Source organism: Henckelia pumila, chromosome 3, assembly GCF_033568475.1.
Source record: "Henckelia pumila isolate YLH828 chromosome 3, ASM3356847v2, whole genome shotgun sequence".
Taxonomy (NCBI): domain Eukaryota; kingdom Viridiplantae; phylum Streptophyta; class Magnoliopsida; order Lamiales; family Gesneriaceae; genus Henckelia; species Henckelia pumila.
Genome location: NC_133122.1, coordinates 186940957 through 186960891, shown reverse-complemented (window position 1 = coordinate 186960891; position 19935 = coordinate 186940957). Strand labels below are relative to the sequence as shown.

Sequence of the window (19935 nt, the reverse complement as noted above, 5' to 3'; positions counted from 1 at the left end):
GCTGATGATGTCTGATCTCAAGTCGTTGCTGAATCTAACCTCAAATCAGAGGAAATCCCGGAATCTCATTTGGAAATACCAGCAAACTCTCTAACCACTGGTTTATCAACCAATTCAGGCTAGATTCTAGGACATCAACTGCATACAAAGAGAATTCCTCCGCACAATTCTGTTGTGTCATCATCGGGTGTAGCCCAAGTCTGCGGATCCTCGTTGAGAGCAATATTCAACGTCTGTTGAATCGGAGGTTGATTCATGATTGAAGAGCCTCTAAGTCGATTCTGGTGCGGCTGCTGAAATGAGTGAACCACACGAGCTTGTCTCTCCTGTTGAACCATTGGTCTAAAAGAACTCCTCGACTGAGATCCAATGGTATAACGCTGAGGACATCTCCTAACAAAGTGTCCTGGCAGATGGCAGATATTGTAGCATCCAGAAATTCCAAGACAATGCTCACTGAGGTGTTGACCTCCACAATTATTGCAAGATACACCGGAAGATCCTGAACTATATCCGAAACCAGACTGTTTCGATCCGCTAGAGCTAGAAGAACTACTCCCATACTTCTTGAATGATCGTCCTCTCGGTTGCAAAAGACCCCTAGTGGTACTTCCTCTGTACACGGTTGATTTTTAGAACGGAATCTGCCTAAGAAATTCAGCTTTAAACAAACTCCACAAAACAACCAAACCTTGATTCTCTAATGCCTTCTTCCTAGAAATCCATCAACTTTTGGCAGTACCTTGCAGTTGGTACATAACGAACCGAATTCTACGGTCATCGTTGTATTCCAAAGTATCAAATAATTGGTCGATTTCTTCTAACCAATTTACACATTCCACCGCATTCTCTGTACTCCTCGGGGTTGGGGGTTGAAAGGTCTGGAACCTCATCAACAAGGCTTCCATCGGCGTCAGAGTAACGTCCATTCTTCAGTCGTAGAACAACCTCGTTCAATCGAATTCCGACGCGGAATGTTTCCTGTTCAAAATTCATCGAGGAACACATATCTCAAATTCGAGAGCATTAGGACACAAACATCTCAATCTCAATCTCAATCATCTCGTGTCCATAATCTCTATCCAAAAATTTTATTCTATCTCGGAAATATTCAATTGCAATTGAGAAACAATTACAGTTTATATTCCAGATAATTCGTGCTTTACAATTTAAATCACAAAATCATGCAATTCAAATAATCTTCACATAATAAAGCATGCTCGCATGGAATTTAAATAAGTCAATAAATAATTCAAACACATGCGAGAATTCATGTCATGCGGACTCGAACTACCCTGCTCACTCTAGTTCAACCAAGAACTTATTGCTCTGATATCACTTAATGTGAGACCTCGGTTTTAAACAACTAATCTCGGATAAAACAACAATTAAGCATACAAGATCCAAGACTAAAAGTAATAGAGAAATTTTTTTTTCTTTTCAAAGTTGCCGCGCTCGATCGCATGAACTCGTGCGATCGATCGCGCCATCCAGCAAAACACACTGCCGGGAAAATTGGAGGTGCCGTGCTCGATCACATGAACTTTTTATTCCTTGACTGTTGGTTGCCATCCAGCAAAACACACTGCCGGGAAAATTGGAGGACTATTTTGATAAGAAACCAAGACTAATCATGCAATAAAAATAAGAAAGAACAATAAATTAGGAAAGTAGAATCTTATAGTTTTAAAGCTCATTGAAATCTTTATTCCTTGATTGTTGGTTGCCATCCAGAAACTTTAGTAATCTCACTAAAATTATCCATATAAAGATGTTCAGAGACGAGAAAAAACCCGCTCTGATATCACTTGTTGGGGATCGATTGGACTGCTCTTAAAATATATATATCTCGCTGAGCAGTTGAAGATATGTTTCTTCAAATGTGAGCTCAGTTGTTATCAACAACTGGACTCTAATATTTCTCATGTGTCGATGTTAATTGGTCAACTATGTGCAGAAACAAGCCAACTAACAGATTGAACATATATATAAAGTGGCTCGACTGGAATGTAAATTACACAGATATGTTTATGGATGTTCGGAGACTTAACTGCTCCTACGTCATCCCTAGCTTATTCCACGAAAGAAGGATTCACTAGAAGACTTTGGTTATTACAACGTCTTGTAATACACTCACTCTAATAGTAGGACTTACACTTGCCTAGATCGAAACTCCTAGTATATAAAGCCAATTTAAGACAACATGTTCTAATACTGAAATACAAGTGAAGTAGAATTGGTTGAATGAATCTTTAGATTTAGACAGTAGAGCAACTCCTTTTGAACAGTAGGCAGTTGGTAGTTGTCTATTAGCCCTTAATGATCCTTAGAGATCTGATATATCTCAATGAGTGAGCAAGATGAACATGTAAGATGATTCTTTCAAAGTGATCGAAGAATGTTTTTTGATAGCTTGACAGCTTGTATCTTTATGTGTAGATTTTTTCTCTTATTGCATCTTCTTTTTTCATGTTTTCAATTATATATGCATATATCTTGCAACGTTCGACTTGATATGCTTTAATGCTTGTCTTCATTGCTTCTTGATCTTCAGCATGTCTTTACGAGGATTTTAAATGAAGTTTCACGTCTTTTGATAGAAATGTCTGGGTCACACAACGACTCCTATATTTGAAATGATTTTTCCATTTTCTGTAGATGTACGAGTAGTCGGGTAATTTATTTATATCAAGCAGTTGACCTTTATGCACCAGTTTTTCCGATTGACTAATTCCTTGAGCAGTCTTGATTCTGAACTGGTCATGTGAACTGGTTCTTTCAACTAGTTCTTCAATAGGTTATAAATGGTTGAAGAGACTTGGACTGCATAATTGCAAATTGCAATATCTATCTGGACGGCATGATCTTCAACTGGACTGCTTGATCTTTGACTGGACTGCTTTAATATGTCTTCGTGTTTTGTCAAACACCAAAACTTATCCTAAGACAACTTGTTATGAACCTTGGTAAAGGATCAAGTTAGGGCGATTGAGTGGTTGATCCTTCAGCACGTTGAATTGTTTGTGGTTTTTTCTCGACTTTCCCTATTTTGGATGCAGTAAGTTTAAATTCTTGTTTTCTCAAGAGGACCTCACGATCTTGTTATTCAAGAATTCAAAATATTACTCTCGTACTTTATTCCACTTATTTTCTCAATTAATTACAAATAGGAATGAGGCGGGGCTTGTAGTCTAATTGATCTCACCTGTCCGTCAATTGACGAATATTAGAATTTGAGTCCTCCCTTCCCCTTTGTAATTAAAAAAAATACAAATAGGAAACTATTTCAATAAGGAATCAAAGACTAATCATGCAACAAAGATAAGAAAGAACAATAAATTAGAAAACTAACCGAAAGATAGCGGCTGCAGGTTTCCAAACTATTAAAATCAATAAATTAGGGAACTATAATCCTATTGTAGTAACCCAAAATATGTTTTTGGTGATTAAGCGAGTAAACATGTAATTAGAATAAGTAAAGCATGGTTAAGGAGCATTAATATGATAAAATCAAGTGGAAATAATGACTCCGGAATGTCTGGAATTTTCTGTAGGACAAAAGTGGTTCGGGTGGTTCTGAAGCACCGAAATTGGACCCAAGGGAGTTCTGAAGATCCGATGGTGGGATCGGAGGCACCGAAGGTTCTAAAGCAAGGGATGAGATTGGAACATCCGAACTCAAGATCGGACCTTCCGAAAAGTTAGGCCATGCGCACTATCTATGTATCAGGAGTGTAGAGACATGTGAGAATTCATGCAGATCGGAGCTTCTAAAGTGGGAGTTCGGACTTCCGAAGAGGATCAGAACTTCCGAAGTGCAAATCAGAGCTTTTGATTAGAGGCATTTCGAAACGTGACAAGCATGCGAGTTCGGAGCATCCGAACTAGGGTTCAGAATGTCCTAACTCTGTCTATAAATACGTCGAGATTTTCTCATAATTTAGTGTGTGTTTAAGGTGTTGACCTAATTCAGTTTATCTATCTTAGTGTTTTAGTCATATTCTCGAGAGTCGGGAAATAGCGAGGTGTTGTAGGGCTTGTAACGGAGCTGTGCTTGGATCAGGGCCTTCGACATCAGCGAACTGATGACGGACGCAGGAATAGTTCGAGATCTCTAGTAGTATTAGGGAGTATCTATTAACTTAGTAAGGCTTTTAGAACAGTATTAGTGATATAGTATTGTTTGGACGCAGTGATGTACGGTAGATGCATGTACAACTTGGCCAGTTGTTGATGTACGAAAGTACTATCCGAGATATCCTTGTTGAGTATGCATATTCTATGTGTTGCATATTTATTTGACATGTTTTATACGCATATATTATGTCATGATTATTATGCTGCATGCATCATCATAGCCTATACCTTTGATATAGCCTGTAGTGGGGACGCTCAACCCCTTTCTCTTTAGTGGATTGTTGGACCTGCTAGCACGGGATCATGTCTCCTATATCCACATATTATCTCTGGTATGTGAGCCACCTCCTGATGCAACGACCCAGAGTACTACATACCACGACGCCTTCCTGACCGAGTAGAGTTTGACCGTGATAGGTTTTCGATATCTTGAACATTTGCATTCATGCATTCATAGCACGTGTATACTCATTTTTTCGTATTGATAGTTGTTATCTCTCAAGTCCTCGGTTGTATTTCTTAGACACCTCATTCGACGAGGCAGTTGCAGGTTACCTAGGAGTTGGACCTGTGTATATTGGTTTATTTGAGTTTTTAGTTATTTTTTTCAGTTGTATTCTGTCGGGCTAGCATTTAGTTTACTTTCTGTGTTCCCTCTGATTATGAGTTTCAGTTTAATTTTAATTGCATGCTTAAATTTATGATTAGTAGATGATCCAGAACGGGTCACCACAACTATTATTTTAAAGTTGATTGAAATCTTTATTCCCTAACTATTGGTGGTTGTGCTCATTGTTGTCCCTCACTGAAGCTGATTAATATTTAATATCCTCCTTGTTGGGCTGTGCTGGTTTGCACTGTTATTTTCTTAATTCGGACCATTACACAGTTATTGCATTATCATCACCATTCGATCATTCTTAAAATTAAAGATTTTATAAATTTGGGATACTATTGTATTTATTTGTGTGATTACTGGTCATTTTGACAGCAGATTGATTGAAATTTAAAAGATCGAATTAAATAAGTTAATTCTTAAACAGATCGATGCTTCCATAAGATCCAAGCAATATCAAGTTTTCAAGAAAAATAAATCTCTTCAAAACAAATTTACTATCGACTTTGCTAAACAATCATAACAATGTAAGCGTAACTAACCAAATTGAAATGTGGAGAAAATTTCTCCTATAAAGTAGCAGAACTCGATATTTTCACATTGACATAATATCGATCTTACTTTTTAAAAAAATTACAAAAAAATCATAACAATGTAACTAATCCTGAATTCCTACGATTCTACCATTCCTAGAGATGAGATTATCACTTCCGGCCCATTTCAGCAACTAACACGACCTGAATATTTACATTTGAAGGGGTGTCAAATTGTAACAAAACAAGAATGGATGTGAACTAATCTGTGTCTAAAAATAAAGATTCTTCGCACTAATAGCGCTTTTCATGAAAATTGGAAGAAACATGCTGTGGCCGATGAAGCATAGGTGAAACATTTTTTTGAGTGGGAGTTCGAAGCTTAGGAAAAACCAGAGGGGAGTTGACTGTCATAGCAACTTGATTCGTTTGAAGATGCCCAAATGCAGCCTGCATTGTACCACCGGAGTGCGTGATCACACTTCTGCAACGGTTCCATGCACTGCTTGTTTCAACATGATGATTCATGTTAACTTCCTGCTTTTTAGCACAGTTTAGAAAGGTCATGAGGCTACTGTGGAGAAATAAGTTCAAGAATATTAAACATCATCTGTTTCATTTGTGCAATATTTTTGTTATGCTTGTGTTTTACCTGTTGCTGCTGCTGCTGCCGCCGCCTAAAGTTGACCTCAAAAGATGAAGTCGGCACTCCACGCTCATCATATGGAGAGACATAGCTCCTCATGTGCTGAAATGAATTGTGCAAGCCATCAGAATGTTGATCAAAGGCACCAAAACCTAAAATTGGCTGGTTGCTGTGCCATGGCTGATAGGCTGATGGGGAGAAACCGTGTGAAATGTAACAAAATGAACTAGACTGGTCCTCTCGCCGTAAATCAGGGGGAAGCTTCTGATTGTCCCTAGAAAATGATCTTGAGCTAAGCTCACTTGTTTGAGGATAACAAGAAGTTAATGCACCACATTGGCTGTGGGATGGAGAGCAATGCAACGGAGAGTAATTGTTGCGTTGCAAATCTAGTGGCGTAGTCATGTTGGACAACCCGAGCGGTTTCATCTTTGTCCCTTCTTCAACAATTATTCCTTGCTTTGCTCCAAGCTCTACTATTTGCTTCTCATCAAGACCTATGCTCATAAGCAAATTCCATAGATGTCTCTGGGCTTCTCTTTGGCTGGAGATAATTTGGTCTCTCATTGCCATTTCAAACTGAAGTTCTGTGTTAGCAATTCCCTGCATATTTGCAATACTAGACATTGACGTGCTGATAAGTGATAAATATGACCAAAGGAAAAAAAGGAACCATAACTCAATGTGTGATATTCATAATGATTAAAATTTCATAAAGCTTCGAGGGACCATCTTTTTCAGGTAGACGAGTAACTTTTGAGAGGGGTGGAGATAAGTAGAGTTCAAGTTGAACTTGAAAAATTATTCTAGCTCAAGTACAGATGTAGCTGATATCTAAATGGTTATTATTTTTACATTTTATTTAAGATTATGATTTAATATTAACTATTACATGTCCAATAAAAAAATTGTTTCATATTCTAACACATCATATATTTTAACAAAACCTACTTCACATATATAAAGCTTTCTCAATAATTGCTATTTTTATTAACATTTTCATGTATCACAGAAAATAATTGATCTATATATAATAGTCAGTTAGTTTTCTAATACTAGCTATGGAACTCGGCCCAGTTGTCCAGCTCTGCTCAACTTGCATGAAGGGAGGACACCAAAATCTGGCCTTCATCAAATCACAAATCTCATAAAAAATCAAATGACCAGAAGTATATAAATATTTGTTTACCAGAAGTCGGTATTGACTGAGAATTCCCAAATAAGTTTTGTTGCCATTGTTTTTAATGGCTTCATCTATCATATCTTGTAGTTGACACCGGCGTTTCTCATTCACTTCAACTTCCTGCATGATACAGAACAGGTGAAAAGTTATAAGCAAGTATGACAAAATATGGAAGACAATCAACACCAAGGGGTACAACCTTCTGATAAATGACACCAAGCTCGTCATTGTCTCGAATATTGTCAAGAATCACCTGACGCCTCGATTGCAATGCCTGCACAACTGCCCCTTCATTTTCAATAGCCTGCAATAATAAAACATAGTCCAATAATATTTCCAATCAAACATCAATTCAGCACTCAATAAAGATAAATTACACAAACTGGATAAAATAGGTCCTTAGAGGGCCAAAGGCGCAGAGAAACAAGCAAACAAACATCCAAATTTTCACAATGGTTCGTAGCTCAAATCATTCTTATATTCAGCGAAAAATCTGGATGGAAAAGCCTCCGTCTGACCTGCTGCTTTGCAATAGCATCATCAAGATGTTGGAGTTCCTTCCGATTACGAAGGTTTGTTTCATCAAGTTCGATTAGAGCCTTCTGCAAATTTATCCTGTCCTGGACGTTTTCACTAGTTTCTTGGCTCAGTGCATTCAGCCAAGATATTTCATCATCTATATCTCTTTCAGTAGGCTTGGCATTAAGTTGAGTCTCTTTTTCAGCCAACTCCTTTCTCAAACGGCTGACCTCCCCCTGCAGAGTAAAATGATCTCTCATGGTGTAGCAGGACTTCAGACCCAAAAGCCGTAGAACATTTAAAAAGATTAATTACCTGAAGGTTGTCAATCATCTTTTGGTAGTCTGATACATGAGCATTGATTGTGCCTATATTTTTCTGACAAATATATCATCACTTTATCAATGATAATAGCCTAAACGAACTTTATGAAATCGAATTGAATATAAACAAAAGTACGTTACAAGTATATCACACTTCAAGAAACTAAATTGAAAAGAGATAAAAATATAGCAGACATCATACAAGTACAAAATATAGACATCAAATCATCAAAGTAAACCCTTAAGAAAAGGGGTAATTGGTAAGAACGTGAAACCAGATTAATTGAAACATGTAAGAGATTCCATGTAGCCAACCTCCAGATATGTATGTATAGAAAAAGGCATTGTTAAATGAAGACAACATTTGACAAAATTGCGCTATAAGATCACCAGTTCTTTTATCTTCATACTCTCACCTGTATATGTGTTTTTATTTCCTTTGCACGATCAGCATACTTCAATGTATTGACAGTATGGTGATACTGGTTGTCAGCAGGAGAGATAGTGGCAATCATTATTGTTTGAGAATTACCACTCAGACCATCTTTAAGAATTCGTGTCAACTTACTGAGAAAAAAAAACAGATTTGTCAAGTTATCAGCAGTCAAAGCATACATCATTGATGGGAAACATGATGCACTTGCACCAAATAATAGATGGATAAAAATGGAGGAACGGAAGGGGGTGGGGGCAAGAGAGAGAGACCTATTGCGGTATGGAACATAAGCTAGGCCCTTCTTCTGTTGTTTTCCCAAAGCATTAATGCAATTTGCCAAAGCAAGAAGCGACCGATTTATATTGGCACCATCTCTCAGTTTTTGTCCCCCGCTGTTTGTCTCAGATGCTCGTTCACTGCATTATGAATTTTCATATTGGTGCCCCATACCTTTAAAAGAAGCATACTGAAACTGTTTGAAACAAATACCAAACAGAAACACAAACCTGCCAGCAAGATCCACCAGTGCAAGTTTTCCTCTGATAACCTGAGTGGGATATCTCTTTTGCTGTTTTCTTGTCACATTTATTTCCAAAACTGCATGGGAACTGTCAAGAAATATTTATAAGTACATCATACCAAGCTAAAAGACAAGTCAACTCGAGAACATCAATTGCGTTAGTGGTTATGCTCGCTTCAAGTCATTTCATGTGCTTTGTGCGAGGCGATCTCTGGGTATACATTATTTTCCCTTCTAGTTCACATTCCGTGGTTTTAAAATTATATTGGATAATCCGCTGTGCAGCTAATTTACTTAATCAACCCCTCAGCTTCCTTTAAGCACCTTTATTCAACAGCTCGATTCTCTATTTGACAAGCAATTCTGTACTAATTACTGCTAAGATTGAAATATCAAACAGATGTAAGTTTGGTAGCACCAAATGTGATGGAAAATGTCTTCAGGTGCTATTCGCTTTCGAAGGATGTCACAGTCCATAAATCTGAGGCAGGATAGTACCAAGGGCAAGAAAACTATTAGAACCAGTACAAAAAAGTTGGAAACACGCACCGAGAAGAAGTGTCATTGACCTCTGTGCTTTCAGTTTTACGTCTACTATTCCCCAAATTCAAAAGTTCAAGAATCTTAACAGCTGAGTTCACCTGTGACATTCAGCAACAACAATAAGGACCAACGATGCGTATCATAGATCATCTCCACAAATTTTATGGCTGCCTAATAAGAATGAAAACATTAGCCATGTCTCAGATTAATTTCCATCAACCTTATTCATGCATATGAAGTTCTATAAATATTTCCAATGAACCGACTTTAAGACTCGGTAATTTCTACAGAAACAGGATAAATGACCTTAATACTTCTAAGGCCAGCAACAATTATTCCTTGTTCGGGATCCTCCCTCAGTTCCAAGTGACCTGATGATTTTTCAAGCAAATCATAGATGACCTGTGGGAAAGAAAAGTCGAATATGAAAGACTAGCAGTTATCAAAACCTTAATTTCTCTGAGTTAACAAGCGAATAGATCTACCTCATTGTACACTTCAAGGTATGAACAAGTAACTTCAAAATCGTCAGAGGTTTTGTCTTTCTCGATCAGATCAAAAATGGTACTGAGACTGAGAACCATAAGTCCAGGATCATCTTGAGTTCCAACCATGGTATATGTTTTGCCACTGGATAAGTTAAAAAAGAATAGCTTAAAGGATGCAATGGGATTAATTTCCTTTATAACGTATGACAAAATTCAAGCAACCATTTTTCTAAGCCTAAATTTCAGATGAATTTTTTTAAGTGTGCTGTCTTTGAGGTATAATCATTTACATCTGCTTCTCAGCGACTTAACAGACTATAGGTTGACACACACATCAAGAGAGATATAAGTTAACAAGCAAAATATATGCGTATTTGCAGTACTACCAATCACTCCATAGCCAATTAGCCATCAGGCCCATCAGTCAGGCAGCAAGAGTCAAAAGTAAATGCCACTTACTTTTACTTAGCTTGGAAGGTATAAATAAACTTTTTTCAGCACAGATGTAATAGCAACATTCAGCCAAAAAAAAATTGAAACAAACAATGTTTTACGTTATTTCATAGAACCAAAGACAAATAGAATCATGAAAAAAAAAAAGAAAAAGAGAAAGAAAACAAAAGAGAATCACAATTAGATGGCCATGCTGCAACTGAATTATTAGTAATTTATATACCTGCCGGTAGAACCATAAGCAAATACAGTTGCATTGAGACCCTGGACAACCCCGAAAATAGTGGAACGTATACTTCTCTGGTAGACATCCTGAAGAAGGCAGGAAAACATTGGCTGTCAGCATCTGCAAAAAGTCTTGCAAATTATCAACAAGATACTTGTCAAACTAATTTTAACATAAGAAAGCATGCATGATGAAACAGTTCTGATTTCACATTTCAAACATGAATTATTCTGATGGGTATTACGCCTCGAGCTTCATCCTTCAACTCTAAGTTCCCATCCAAATCAAAGAAGTTCCTGACCGCATATCTTAAAGGGGTAAAATAGAAAAGGAAGAGATTAAAAAATCCACTAAAGAAGAAAAAAAATACTCAAGTATATCCTTTGCAAAGAACATCAGCCCTATTTATGCATAGAGTCATAGTCATCACTAAACCAGATGATATCGAATAACTCTTCAGATATTCCAAATCCTCAGACGATACGAAGTAACACTTCAGATAACCTAAATCATCCTATTTAACGCAGAGGTTAAAACTATAACTTAAAACATTTTTGCAATAAGAGAAGTGCACAACGATTACCAAGTTGGTGGTGTTGGGACCAAAGGCATAATCAAAAGCATATCTCCGCTCCTTGGTTCGATTCTGTATCCTATCTAAGTAGTCCTTTGAAAGGTCTGGATCCAAAACAGTAACTTCCTGCAATTTTTCATTACTCCCATCAAATTTTGTTCGTCTCACCATGAATTCGAAATTTAACAAACCTTATCATTTTGAACTCTGACAATATCACGACCACGTTTTCTCTCGGTTAATGGCCTACATTTTACAGCCACCTACAATCAAAACGAAAACTAGAATACATAAACTTGAAAAACAAATAATAATAAGCAAGACCGCAACATTAGAAACGTAAATAGCACAATGCATGCTCAACAGGAGTTTGAAGGAAAAGGCTGCACTCACTGTAAGAGTTGTGGTTTTTTTGGTTGCTGGAGCTCTAATGCTCGCCATTCTTGGTCAGCATTCGTATCAAAATTTCTCCAAAATACTTGAGTTTCTTTTAAACTTCGAAGAGCTTCATCAATCAAACAACAAAAATATTTTCCCAAAAAAATCGGTAACCAGAAAAGGAAAGTCTAACCATCTGACAAAACCAGTCCTTTTACCATAAAATCAGAAACTATATAGTATATTCGAATTAATCACCATATATCTCGGAAAAAGTTTATATATATCATTGAATCTCAGAGATCGAAACAAAAAAATTCATAAACCCTAGATTTCCAATAAACCAGATTTCCAAGCAAAGCTGCAGCATTTCATCGATTAAAGCAATGGGACTCAAAATCCATAACAACAATTCACAAAATCACATTTGCTCCTGCAAGCTCAATAGCATCGACACAACATCGTTTTCGCAGCCTCGATTAAACAAACAAAAAAAAAAAGCCAGCTGAATCAGCTGGATTCTCGGGAGACGGAGAAAACAAAAAAAAAACCCAAAAAAAAATAAAATCTGGGAAAGAGGGACGAAAACACGGGTAAATAATTAATGAAAAAACCAATGAAGAAAGAATCAGATATCAACGCAAATGAAATGGGACACTGCAGAACACAATCAGAGTTTGAAGAAATCAAAATTGTCTAATCTTTCAGACAATTGTAACGCTTTGCACTAAATAGTATACCTACAAAATAATATTTTATTTATTTTATGAATAATAAAAAAATTTAATCGATGAAATAAATAAATAAATAAATTACATACATTCGTATTTGACGCGGGTAATCGAGAACTCAACAGAGTTCATTTCATCTTTTCTTAAATGCGGAGGGAACGGCTGGGCGATCGTGACCGTTGATTCCCATACTTTAATGAATTTGAAAATGATAAGCTTTTCAAAGATTCGGTTGCATCATTGCAAGGGAAAACTTGTGTCCCCACCCCCCCGGATAACGACCTTTATGGTAAATTTTAGTCATACAGTAATAATTTATAATCACTAAAAAAAATCAATTATGTTTTTCCAATCACATTCGGTATGATTTCTATTTAATTTAATTAAAATTCAGAAGATAGTTATATGGTAATTTTGATTTTTCAAAAATAATTGTTTATCTAACACTACTCACTTTTCAACTTTTCATTTTTGTTTTCAAATACTACACTTTTATGAATTTTCTCCATTTTTTCACAATATATATATAAATTTAATCACATTTTTTTTTTACAAACACTTAGTTTCCATATTTAATCTCATGTCTCCATATTATATGCGTTTTTGTCACTTGAAAATTTGTCCTTATTCAAAGAAGTGTATAGCGGTGTAATCACAAGTGGGATACCAATATATGTCGATTTGATCCGCAGTTACTATCATTGGACTGCACACTCTAAATCTGTGAGGTTGTCATCTATGATAGTGGAGATCCATACATTAATTAATAATAATAATATATATATATATATATATATATATATATATATATATATATTAAATGGGTGCATCTTGTCCCTAATATGTTTGACTATGTATTACTTATACTTCCCAGTCCCAACTATTTAACTTAACTGGCAAAATCTTACGTGCACTTTTACATTATTATTTAAAATTCCCACCACTTACGACCAACCAATATTGTTATGCAATAAATAAACAAATCGATACATATTAAATCCTACACGAAATTCGAAATTTCGAAAATTTAAAATTTGTAACAATTAATTAGTCGTCAATGAAACCAAAGGGAGTTAGGTAGTGTTTGGTGGGTAATAAAGTGGATTACGATAGCACAAGAACGACGTTCATATCACCAAAAGGTGACCAAACAAAATCAAATGCCAAACAGTAACATGCATGGATGTAAGTTGTATAAAATTTCGAAAATATTATATTAAAAATATTTGTAGTATTTCTGTTGTAGTGTCTGCAATTATTGTTTCAATAATCTGCAATTTTTTTTAAAAAAAAAAAACAATTATGCAGCTACATTTAAAATATCTGTGATTTATATATATAATGAGAAGTTTTTAATTTTTGTATAAATCATTTAGAAAACATATTAAATTAATACATGATCTGTGTTTGCGGAAAATGAGTATTTTGATGAATTATTATTAATAATAACTTGTTTAGAAGGATCCTTCCAAAAAAAAACACACTTTTTTAGGAGTATACGATATTATAGTAATTTAAAACAAACATTATACTATGATATCAAAATAATTAGAATTTGAGGTAGATTGTTTTAACACAAGAAGTATAATTAAAATAAAAAATAAAAAATAAACCAGAAAACGAATATTTAATCCATTTGGTGAAAAACTGACAATCACTATATACATCATATATCATATGTATATATATTTGAAATGAACTATAAAAATAAGGATTAGGTTATATGAACAACGGGTACCATTTTGGCATCAGAAGATCGATCACCCAAAAGTACAATTGTTCACAACAAATTCATCTTTAAATCTTCATCCACTTCTAAAGTACATCTTTACCACACTTTTCCTAAACCTTTCTCGACGCAAGAAATTTTACGTATAAATACTAAACCATACACACCTGCGATTAAACAAAGTTTCAAATCAAATTCCCAAAATTTCATTTTTAGCATGCACATATGAAAAAACTACTTTCAATCATTTGAGTCGTAATTAATTGACAGCACTATCAAACCCACAGGTAACTAAATCGCAAGTCCAAGAGCTTTGGGTTTTGTTTATTGCACCCACATTTAACATTTCCACTAAATCGGTAGAAAAGGCAAATTTATTGTGCAAGGGCCACAGGTCGGGCATAAAAATAGACAGCAACAAGAGCTCTGTAAATTTTAGCAACTAAAACTGATAAATTACACTTTCACCACTCAAGAATGGGAGCCACCAAAACTAAGAAACCAACACCATCCGCATGTGACCTCAAGCTGGCATAAAATCCCAAACCCGGCAACCGAGAGAACATGTTTTAAACAATCCTCCTTCACTACATAAATTGAGAGGTCTTACATTTGCTTTATCAGATTGACATTGGCCTAATCCATGAATGCAAATATTCAACCATTAGTGGCCCAGCTTGCGTTTTTTCACCAAAAGCTTCCTTTTTTCCTCCTCTTCTAACTTGCGGAGCTCTTCTTCATCCTCTCTTTTTGCGATTTTTTCACTGCACAAGTAGTTAAACATGCCAACAGAGTTCAAACTGGGATACTCATTTATGAAAAAAGATCAAGTTCTATAAATATGGAAAAGTGTTATATAAAGGATTGTGCAATTTATATGCATTGGCAGCTAGCATGTAAACATAGTGGATGCATCTTGACATGCAAAAAAAAGGTAGCTAAATGTTACCGAAAAATGCTCTCATTTGTTGTCAATGTGCAAGTACCCTTCGATCATAAATGTAGCAATACAAAAAACAGGCATGGAACACTCGAGAAAAATAAAACTTGTCTCGCATAAAGTTCCCCATAATATATCATCCTTGCATAGCATTCGCAAATGACAAGTAAGAGTTGCTACTACTAAGACATGCCAGTGACAAAAAAAAAAAAAACTTCCGGAGTACATATTGACAAAAATATAGAATTGAATCAAAGAGAGCGAGCCACAACATTCAATCTTGCATAACGAGATGCCTGAGTGGGGAAGGACACAACCAAATGCATAAAATGATGGATTGATTTCATAAACATAAATAGAAGTAAACAATGCAATACTATCATCTTAAAATGAAAGAAAGAAGTTAAACAAAAACCATAACACCACACGAACACAATATTAAGTTCACTTTATCTCACTCACCTGCGTCTCTCCTCCCTTAAAATATCATCAAAATTCGCTTCCATGTCACTATCATCGTCTGCATCTCGATACTTGTTGGGATTATACCTACACAAGGTATCAAATCGATGAGTACTACAAAAGTTGGAAAACTGCGGCGTAAAAATAGTCACAAAATAAAGACAATGGAGAAAGTGCAAATAGTAATATAATCATAATTACCCAAACATTTTTCTGATCATATTTATAGCTTTATCGTCATCAGAATCATCAGCATATGGTTGCCTCCCAATTTTTGCCTTTGGGCGAACATCTGCCGACGTACTTCGAGCTGAGACTTCTGTAGACTGCTGCTTCACCTGCCAAAATCACAACTCAAATATCACCCAAGGAAGATGAGATGTGCAAGCAACTTACTGGTAACAAAACATTTTATAGATGTTCATACATGATGTCTAGAGGGCGGCAACGTCTGTTTGGGTATGATTTTTGGCTTGCTCATTTCTTGATACTCCTTTCTCTGTACTGATTGATTTTTCATAAGAGAAGGTTGCGAGCTTGAAGAAATAGGTTTCCGCACACCAGATTGAAAGTGTGACGACATTGGTTTACGCACAACGGATTGTACAGATGGTGAAGGATTTGATTTTTCCCGACCAACCACTGGATTTTTTGCAAGAGATTGAGTGACCTTGGTCCCTAAGGAGGGTCCACTACTCCTAGAAGGGACAGATTTCGGCCCCAAAGGCCGACCTGGACCACTTCCACCATTGCCACCAAGTTGTTTACTAGATCCTACTGGTAACCTGCTCGTGCGATCTATCTTCTCTGGCCCAGCTTTAGTTTGGCTGCCTGAATGCAGTTGCTTCCTATGTTCATGACCATTGGAGACTTCTCTTCCTCGATCATTGACCACCCGCTTAGTATTTGACAGTAGCCGAGTGGATTGAGCCTCTTCAAAACCAGCAGAAAACCAGAATAAGTCCACCAACAAAAAAGTGTTCGCAATAGGTATTTGTGTCAATGAACCAAAGGGAATCATGGAAGAGGAACGCACCAGACTTGGGGGCAGGCACATTTCTAGATGGATGACTTTTCACGGGCGCTGGAACCTCAGCATCTTCAGATAATAGAAAGGAGTAGTCCCTTGTGTTCTTTAGCATTTCTACTTTTCTTTTCAACTGCATCCATTATCAGCAGATAAGGGTAAAAAACAAATACAATAACCAGAGAGGGTTTGACAGGTCACAGAGAATTATTACCCCACTTGTGACTTTTGTTTGAAGGCTTGCTTGATGCTTTGATCTAACATTGGTTGTAACAGAGCTCTTATTATTCTGCAGAGAAATTCTGAATGTCAAAAACAACAGAACTAATGAAATCATTCATTTATGCTAGTATGCAACCAAAAATTCATTCTGATGTACAAGTGCTACATGCTGCCACACGAGAGGTCGATCACTAAGAGGACCATAGCATGCAGCATGTCACATACCACTACAATAATGGTCAAGTCATCCTCTTCTTGGAAACCTTTAAGACTCAACCATAGGAACAATGATGTGAAATAAAAAACTTTCGACAACCAAAAAACTAGATAACCAACAGCTTGCCTTAGTATATGTGACCTCTCTATCTTTGATTTGTCCCACATTATTACTACATTACTACAAGCAGCAATCTTGACTCTTGAAACACTTTGCAAATTAGTTTATATCAATTATATGACAAAAAGTTGATAAACCAAGCCACCAAGACGACGCAAACAGCAGGGATATATTGAGAAGAATGATAATATTTCATAAAAATGAGTTATACATACATCATACTTGGGTTTGGTAATTCTTGCAGCCAATTTTGGATTCTCCAATAAGGACTTGCTTTCTTGAATCACTCTCTGAGCAATAACTGGCTGTGAGGGCCCAAAGAAGGAACCATAACTGCAAAAAATACCAGTCAATTTTGTCATCCAACTAAAATGCTTTGAAACGATCTACTAATTGACATTAATCAGCAGTGTCACATTCACCAAATTGATCCGAATAATGAGTTAGGACCAAAATGGTAAGCGTGCTAAACAATATAGCATATGACTTAACAGAATCTTATAAAAAATCAATTATCTGATAAGTTAATCAGTTTTCAGTTATTATTGTTGGAACTTAATGTAAAATTCATGAGGAACAAACTCAAAATATTAGAGCAAGAAAAAATGCCAGGAATATCGCAGGTTAATGAGGACATCTCAATGGACAAATGCATATGCCCCAAATCTCATATCCAAATATATGTGATAGAGAACCCATTACCTTCCTCTGACCATCACTTCCCCTGGACTTGTACCCAGAACGATAAATCATGTATAAGGCATTATCAAATTAAAATAAATACGCATTACAAGAACTTACTTGTCCTTACGATACGTATTAGCTTTGTCTCGAGAACCAGCACTCGCAGTCCCAAGTTCCTTCTTCATCTGCTTTCTAATCGATTCTTTTAATCGATTCCTCAGTTCAAGATATTCCAACTCATCCTGGGTAGGCTGGAAAGTTTCTTCCTCCTCGTATCCGCCTTCATCCTCCTCTTCCTCTTCTGGCTCTGTACCATCATTTTCGTACTCGTCCAAGTCTTCATACTCCTGCACCGACAAAATTAGTTAAACGGAGGCACCAATCAACAATCCCATAAAATTTAATTTTAATAAAAAAAAAACGAACATGAAACTGGTAGGTGCTTACATCTCTTTCATATCCACGCATCGCAATTTGAATACCAAGTCAACCGTAAAATGTAGACGCTAGCTTTCTCAGGGCCTCGAAATCCCAAACCTAATCAGAAGTAGGAAAAAACTAAATTCAGACCCAGATAAATTTAATATTCTCAATAACATATGTTTCAAAGAGTCACATGCGAATGCTTTCGAAAGACCGGCAATCCACCAAGAACAGCATCCAATTTAAAAAAAAATGACATGCTAGCATAAACTCATTTGGAGTGCTAATTTCTTCTTCCTCTATTCTTGTATTTCGCATGGTCTCCTAGTTGTTCAAGAATTCAAACTTCTCACAAAATAATCAACACTCGGAAAATAAAAATAAGCCAACAGGAAAACTATCGATTCATGGGAGAACGGATCATATCAATGACAATAATCAGTTAAGAAAATGAAAATCAACTAAAATTTTCCAACGAGGGACAAAACGAAAAGAATCTCTCATCCGATCAAACCTTTTAACCTTCACTCACCAGACGACAAGAGAAAAATAAGAAATCGCTGAAATATGTTCAGTAAATGTCTGATCAGCCAATAAAATGAAGAATGACTCCCGATCAACTATGTTAAATTCAGTTTCTTCGCTCGTTAATTACAAAATCGTTTCAAAAAACGTAAGAAAAACCCAAATGAAATCTCATATATATTAGTTTCCCAATTGAAATCTGATTAATAATAGGTTTTGGACAAAATTGATGCGAGTATCGCGTAACACGTAAAAATCAACGGAAATTCTACAGTTTGCAATGGAAAACACATCACTAACGTAATACACCGATAAAATCATAGAAAAAAGTAAATCTTTGAATGAATTTATGCCAAATACCTTGAAATCGACGAAAACAATCGAAATTCAATCGCCAAAACCAACAGCGAGCAAAAAAGAAAACGGATCTCAGAGGCCGATTCTATTGTGAATGAAACGGTGATTAGAGAATAGAATTTGGAATCGACATCCTTGGGACTCCTTCGCGAGGCTGGAGATAGATAACGCGCTTAGGGCAACCGAAAGAGCCAGAACAACGGGGGCATCTGCTATCGTGCGCTGGTGGGTGCAATGTAATAAAGAATATCATCTTTAAGTGAATTCCTTTTTTTACCCCTCGAGTGATGTTTTGAATATGTATTTTAAAAATATTTTTATAATGTCAATAAGTAAGAAGAATTTAAATTATTATACAGGCAAATGATAAATAAATCTCTATCATCAAAGTTATATTTGTCCTCAGTTCCCATGTTAGCAAATATTTGTTCTTACTTCCTGACAAAGTTTTGGCATTTGTTTCAACTTCTTATTTGAGTACAAAATACGAAAATGCCCTCACTTTCTTTTGAAACCCAATAATACCCCTCACTCTTTAAAAATAAAATAAAAATTACTTATAAGAAAGACAACGTACAGTTTCTTTCCCTCATTCTTGTTGAAATTCTCCACAAATTTATCCATCAATCGTAAACGACTAATCCACCGATCGCAATATTGCAGATCTGCTTCGAATCGAATTGAAGAAAGTTGCTAATCGTTGTGAATTGTTTCTGGACCATGAAAATCTTTTTGAAGAACATTATTTCAAAGATTTTAAGGTAATATTTTAGGTTTTTAAAAATTTGCAGCCAAGAAATTGCATTATAGTGTTTGATGTAGTGTAATTATTTTTATATATCATTTTTAATTGAACGATTTTTGAGATTTGTTATGGTTTTAGTGATTCTATTAAATTTTTATGTCATCGTGTGAATTGTAGA

The 19935-nt window shown here is 35.9% G+C and overlaps 2 protein-coding genes across 2 annotated transcripts; both read right to left on the bottom strand.

Moving 5' to 3' along the window:
• Positions 1-5259: 5259 nt before the first annotated feature.
• On the bottom strand, positions 5260-12380 carry LOC140887492 (kinesin-like protein KIN-8B). Its single transcript, XM_073294751.1, has 16 exons — positions 11591-12380; positions 11389-11460; positions 11207-11323; positions 10621-10709; positions 9942-10086; positions 9763-9858; positions 9463-9554; positions 8900-9001; positions 8663-8809; positions 8374-8524; positions 7950-8012; positions 7634-7870; positions 7315-7419; positions 7122-7235; positions 5939-6535; positions 5260-5823 (listed from the first exon to the last, which is right to left on the bottom strand). The coding sequence occupies exons 1-16, from the start codon at positions 11636-11638 to the stop codon at positions 5581-5583; spliced, it is 2418 nt and encodes an 805-aa protein (XP_073150852.1). The 5' UTR covers positions 11639-12380; the 3' UTR covers positions 5260-5580.
• A 1891-nt stretch (positions 12381-14271) lies between these two features.
• Positions 14272-19224, bottom strand: LOC140890387 (uncharacterized). The gene is made up of 10 exons (XM_073298147.1): positions 19016-19224; positions 18155-18244; positions 17825-18054; positions 17239-17356; positions 16679-16753; positions 16474-16597; positions 15865-16370; positions 15639-15775; positions 15438-15524; positions 14272-14799 (listed from the first exon to the last, which is right to left on the bottom strand). The coding sequence occupies exons 2-10, from the start codon at positions 18173-18175 to the stop codon at positions 14700-14702; spliced, it is 1398 nt and encodes a 465-aa protein (XP_073154248.1). The 5' UTR covers positions 18176-18244; positions 19016-19224; the 3' UTR covers positions 14272-14699.
• Positions 19225-19935: the final 711 nt, after the last annotated feature.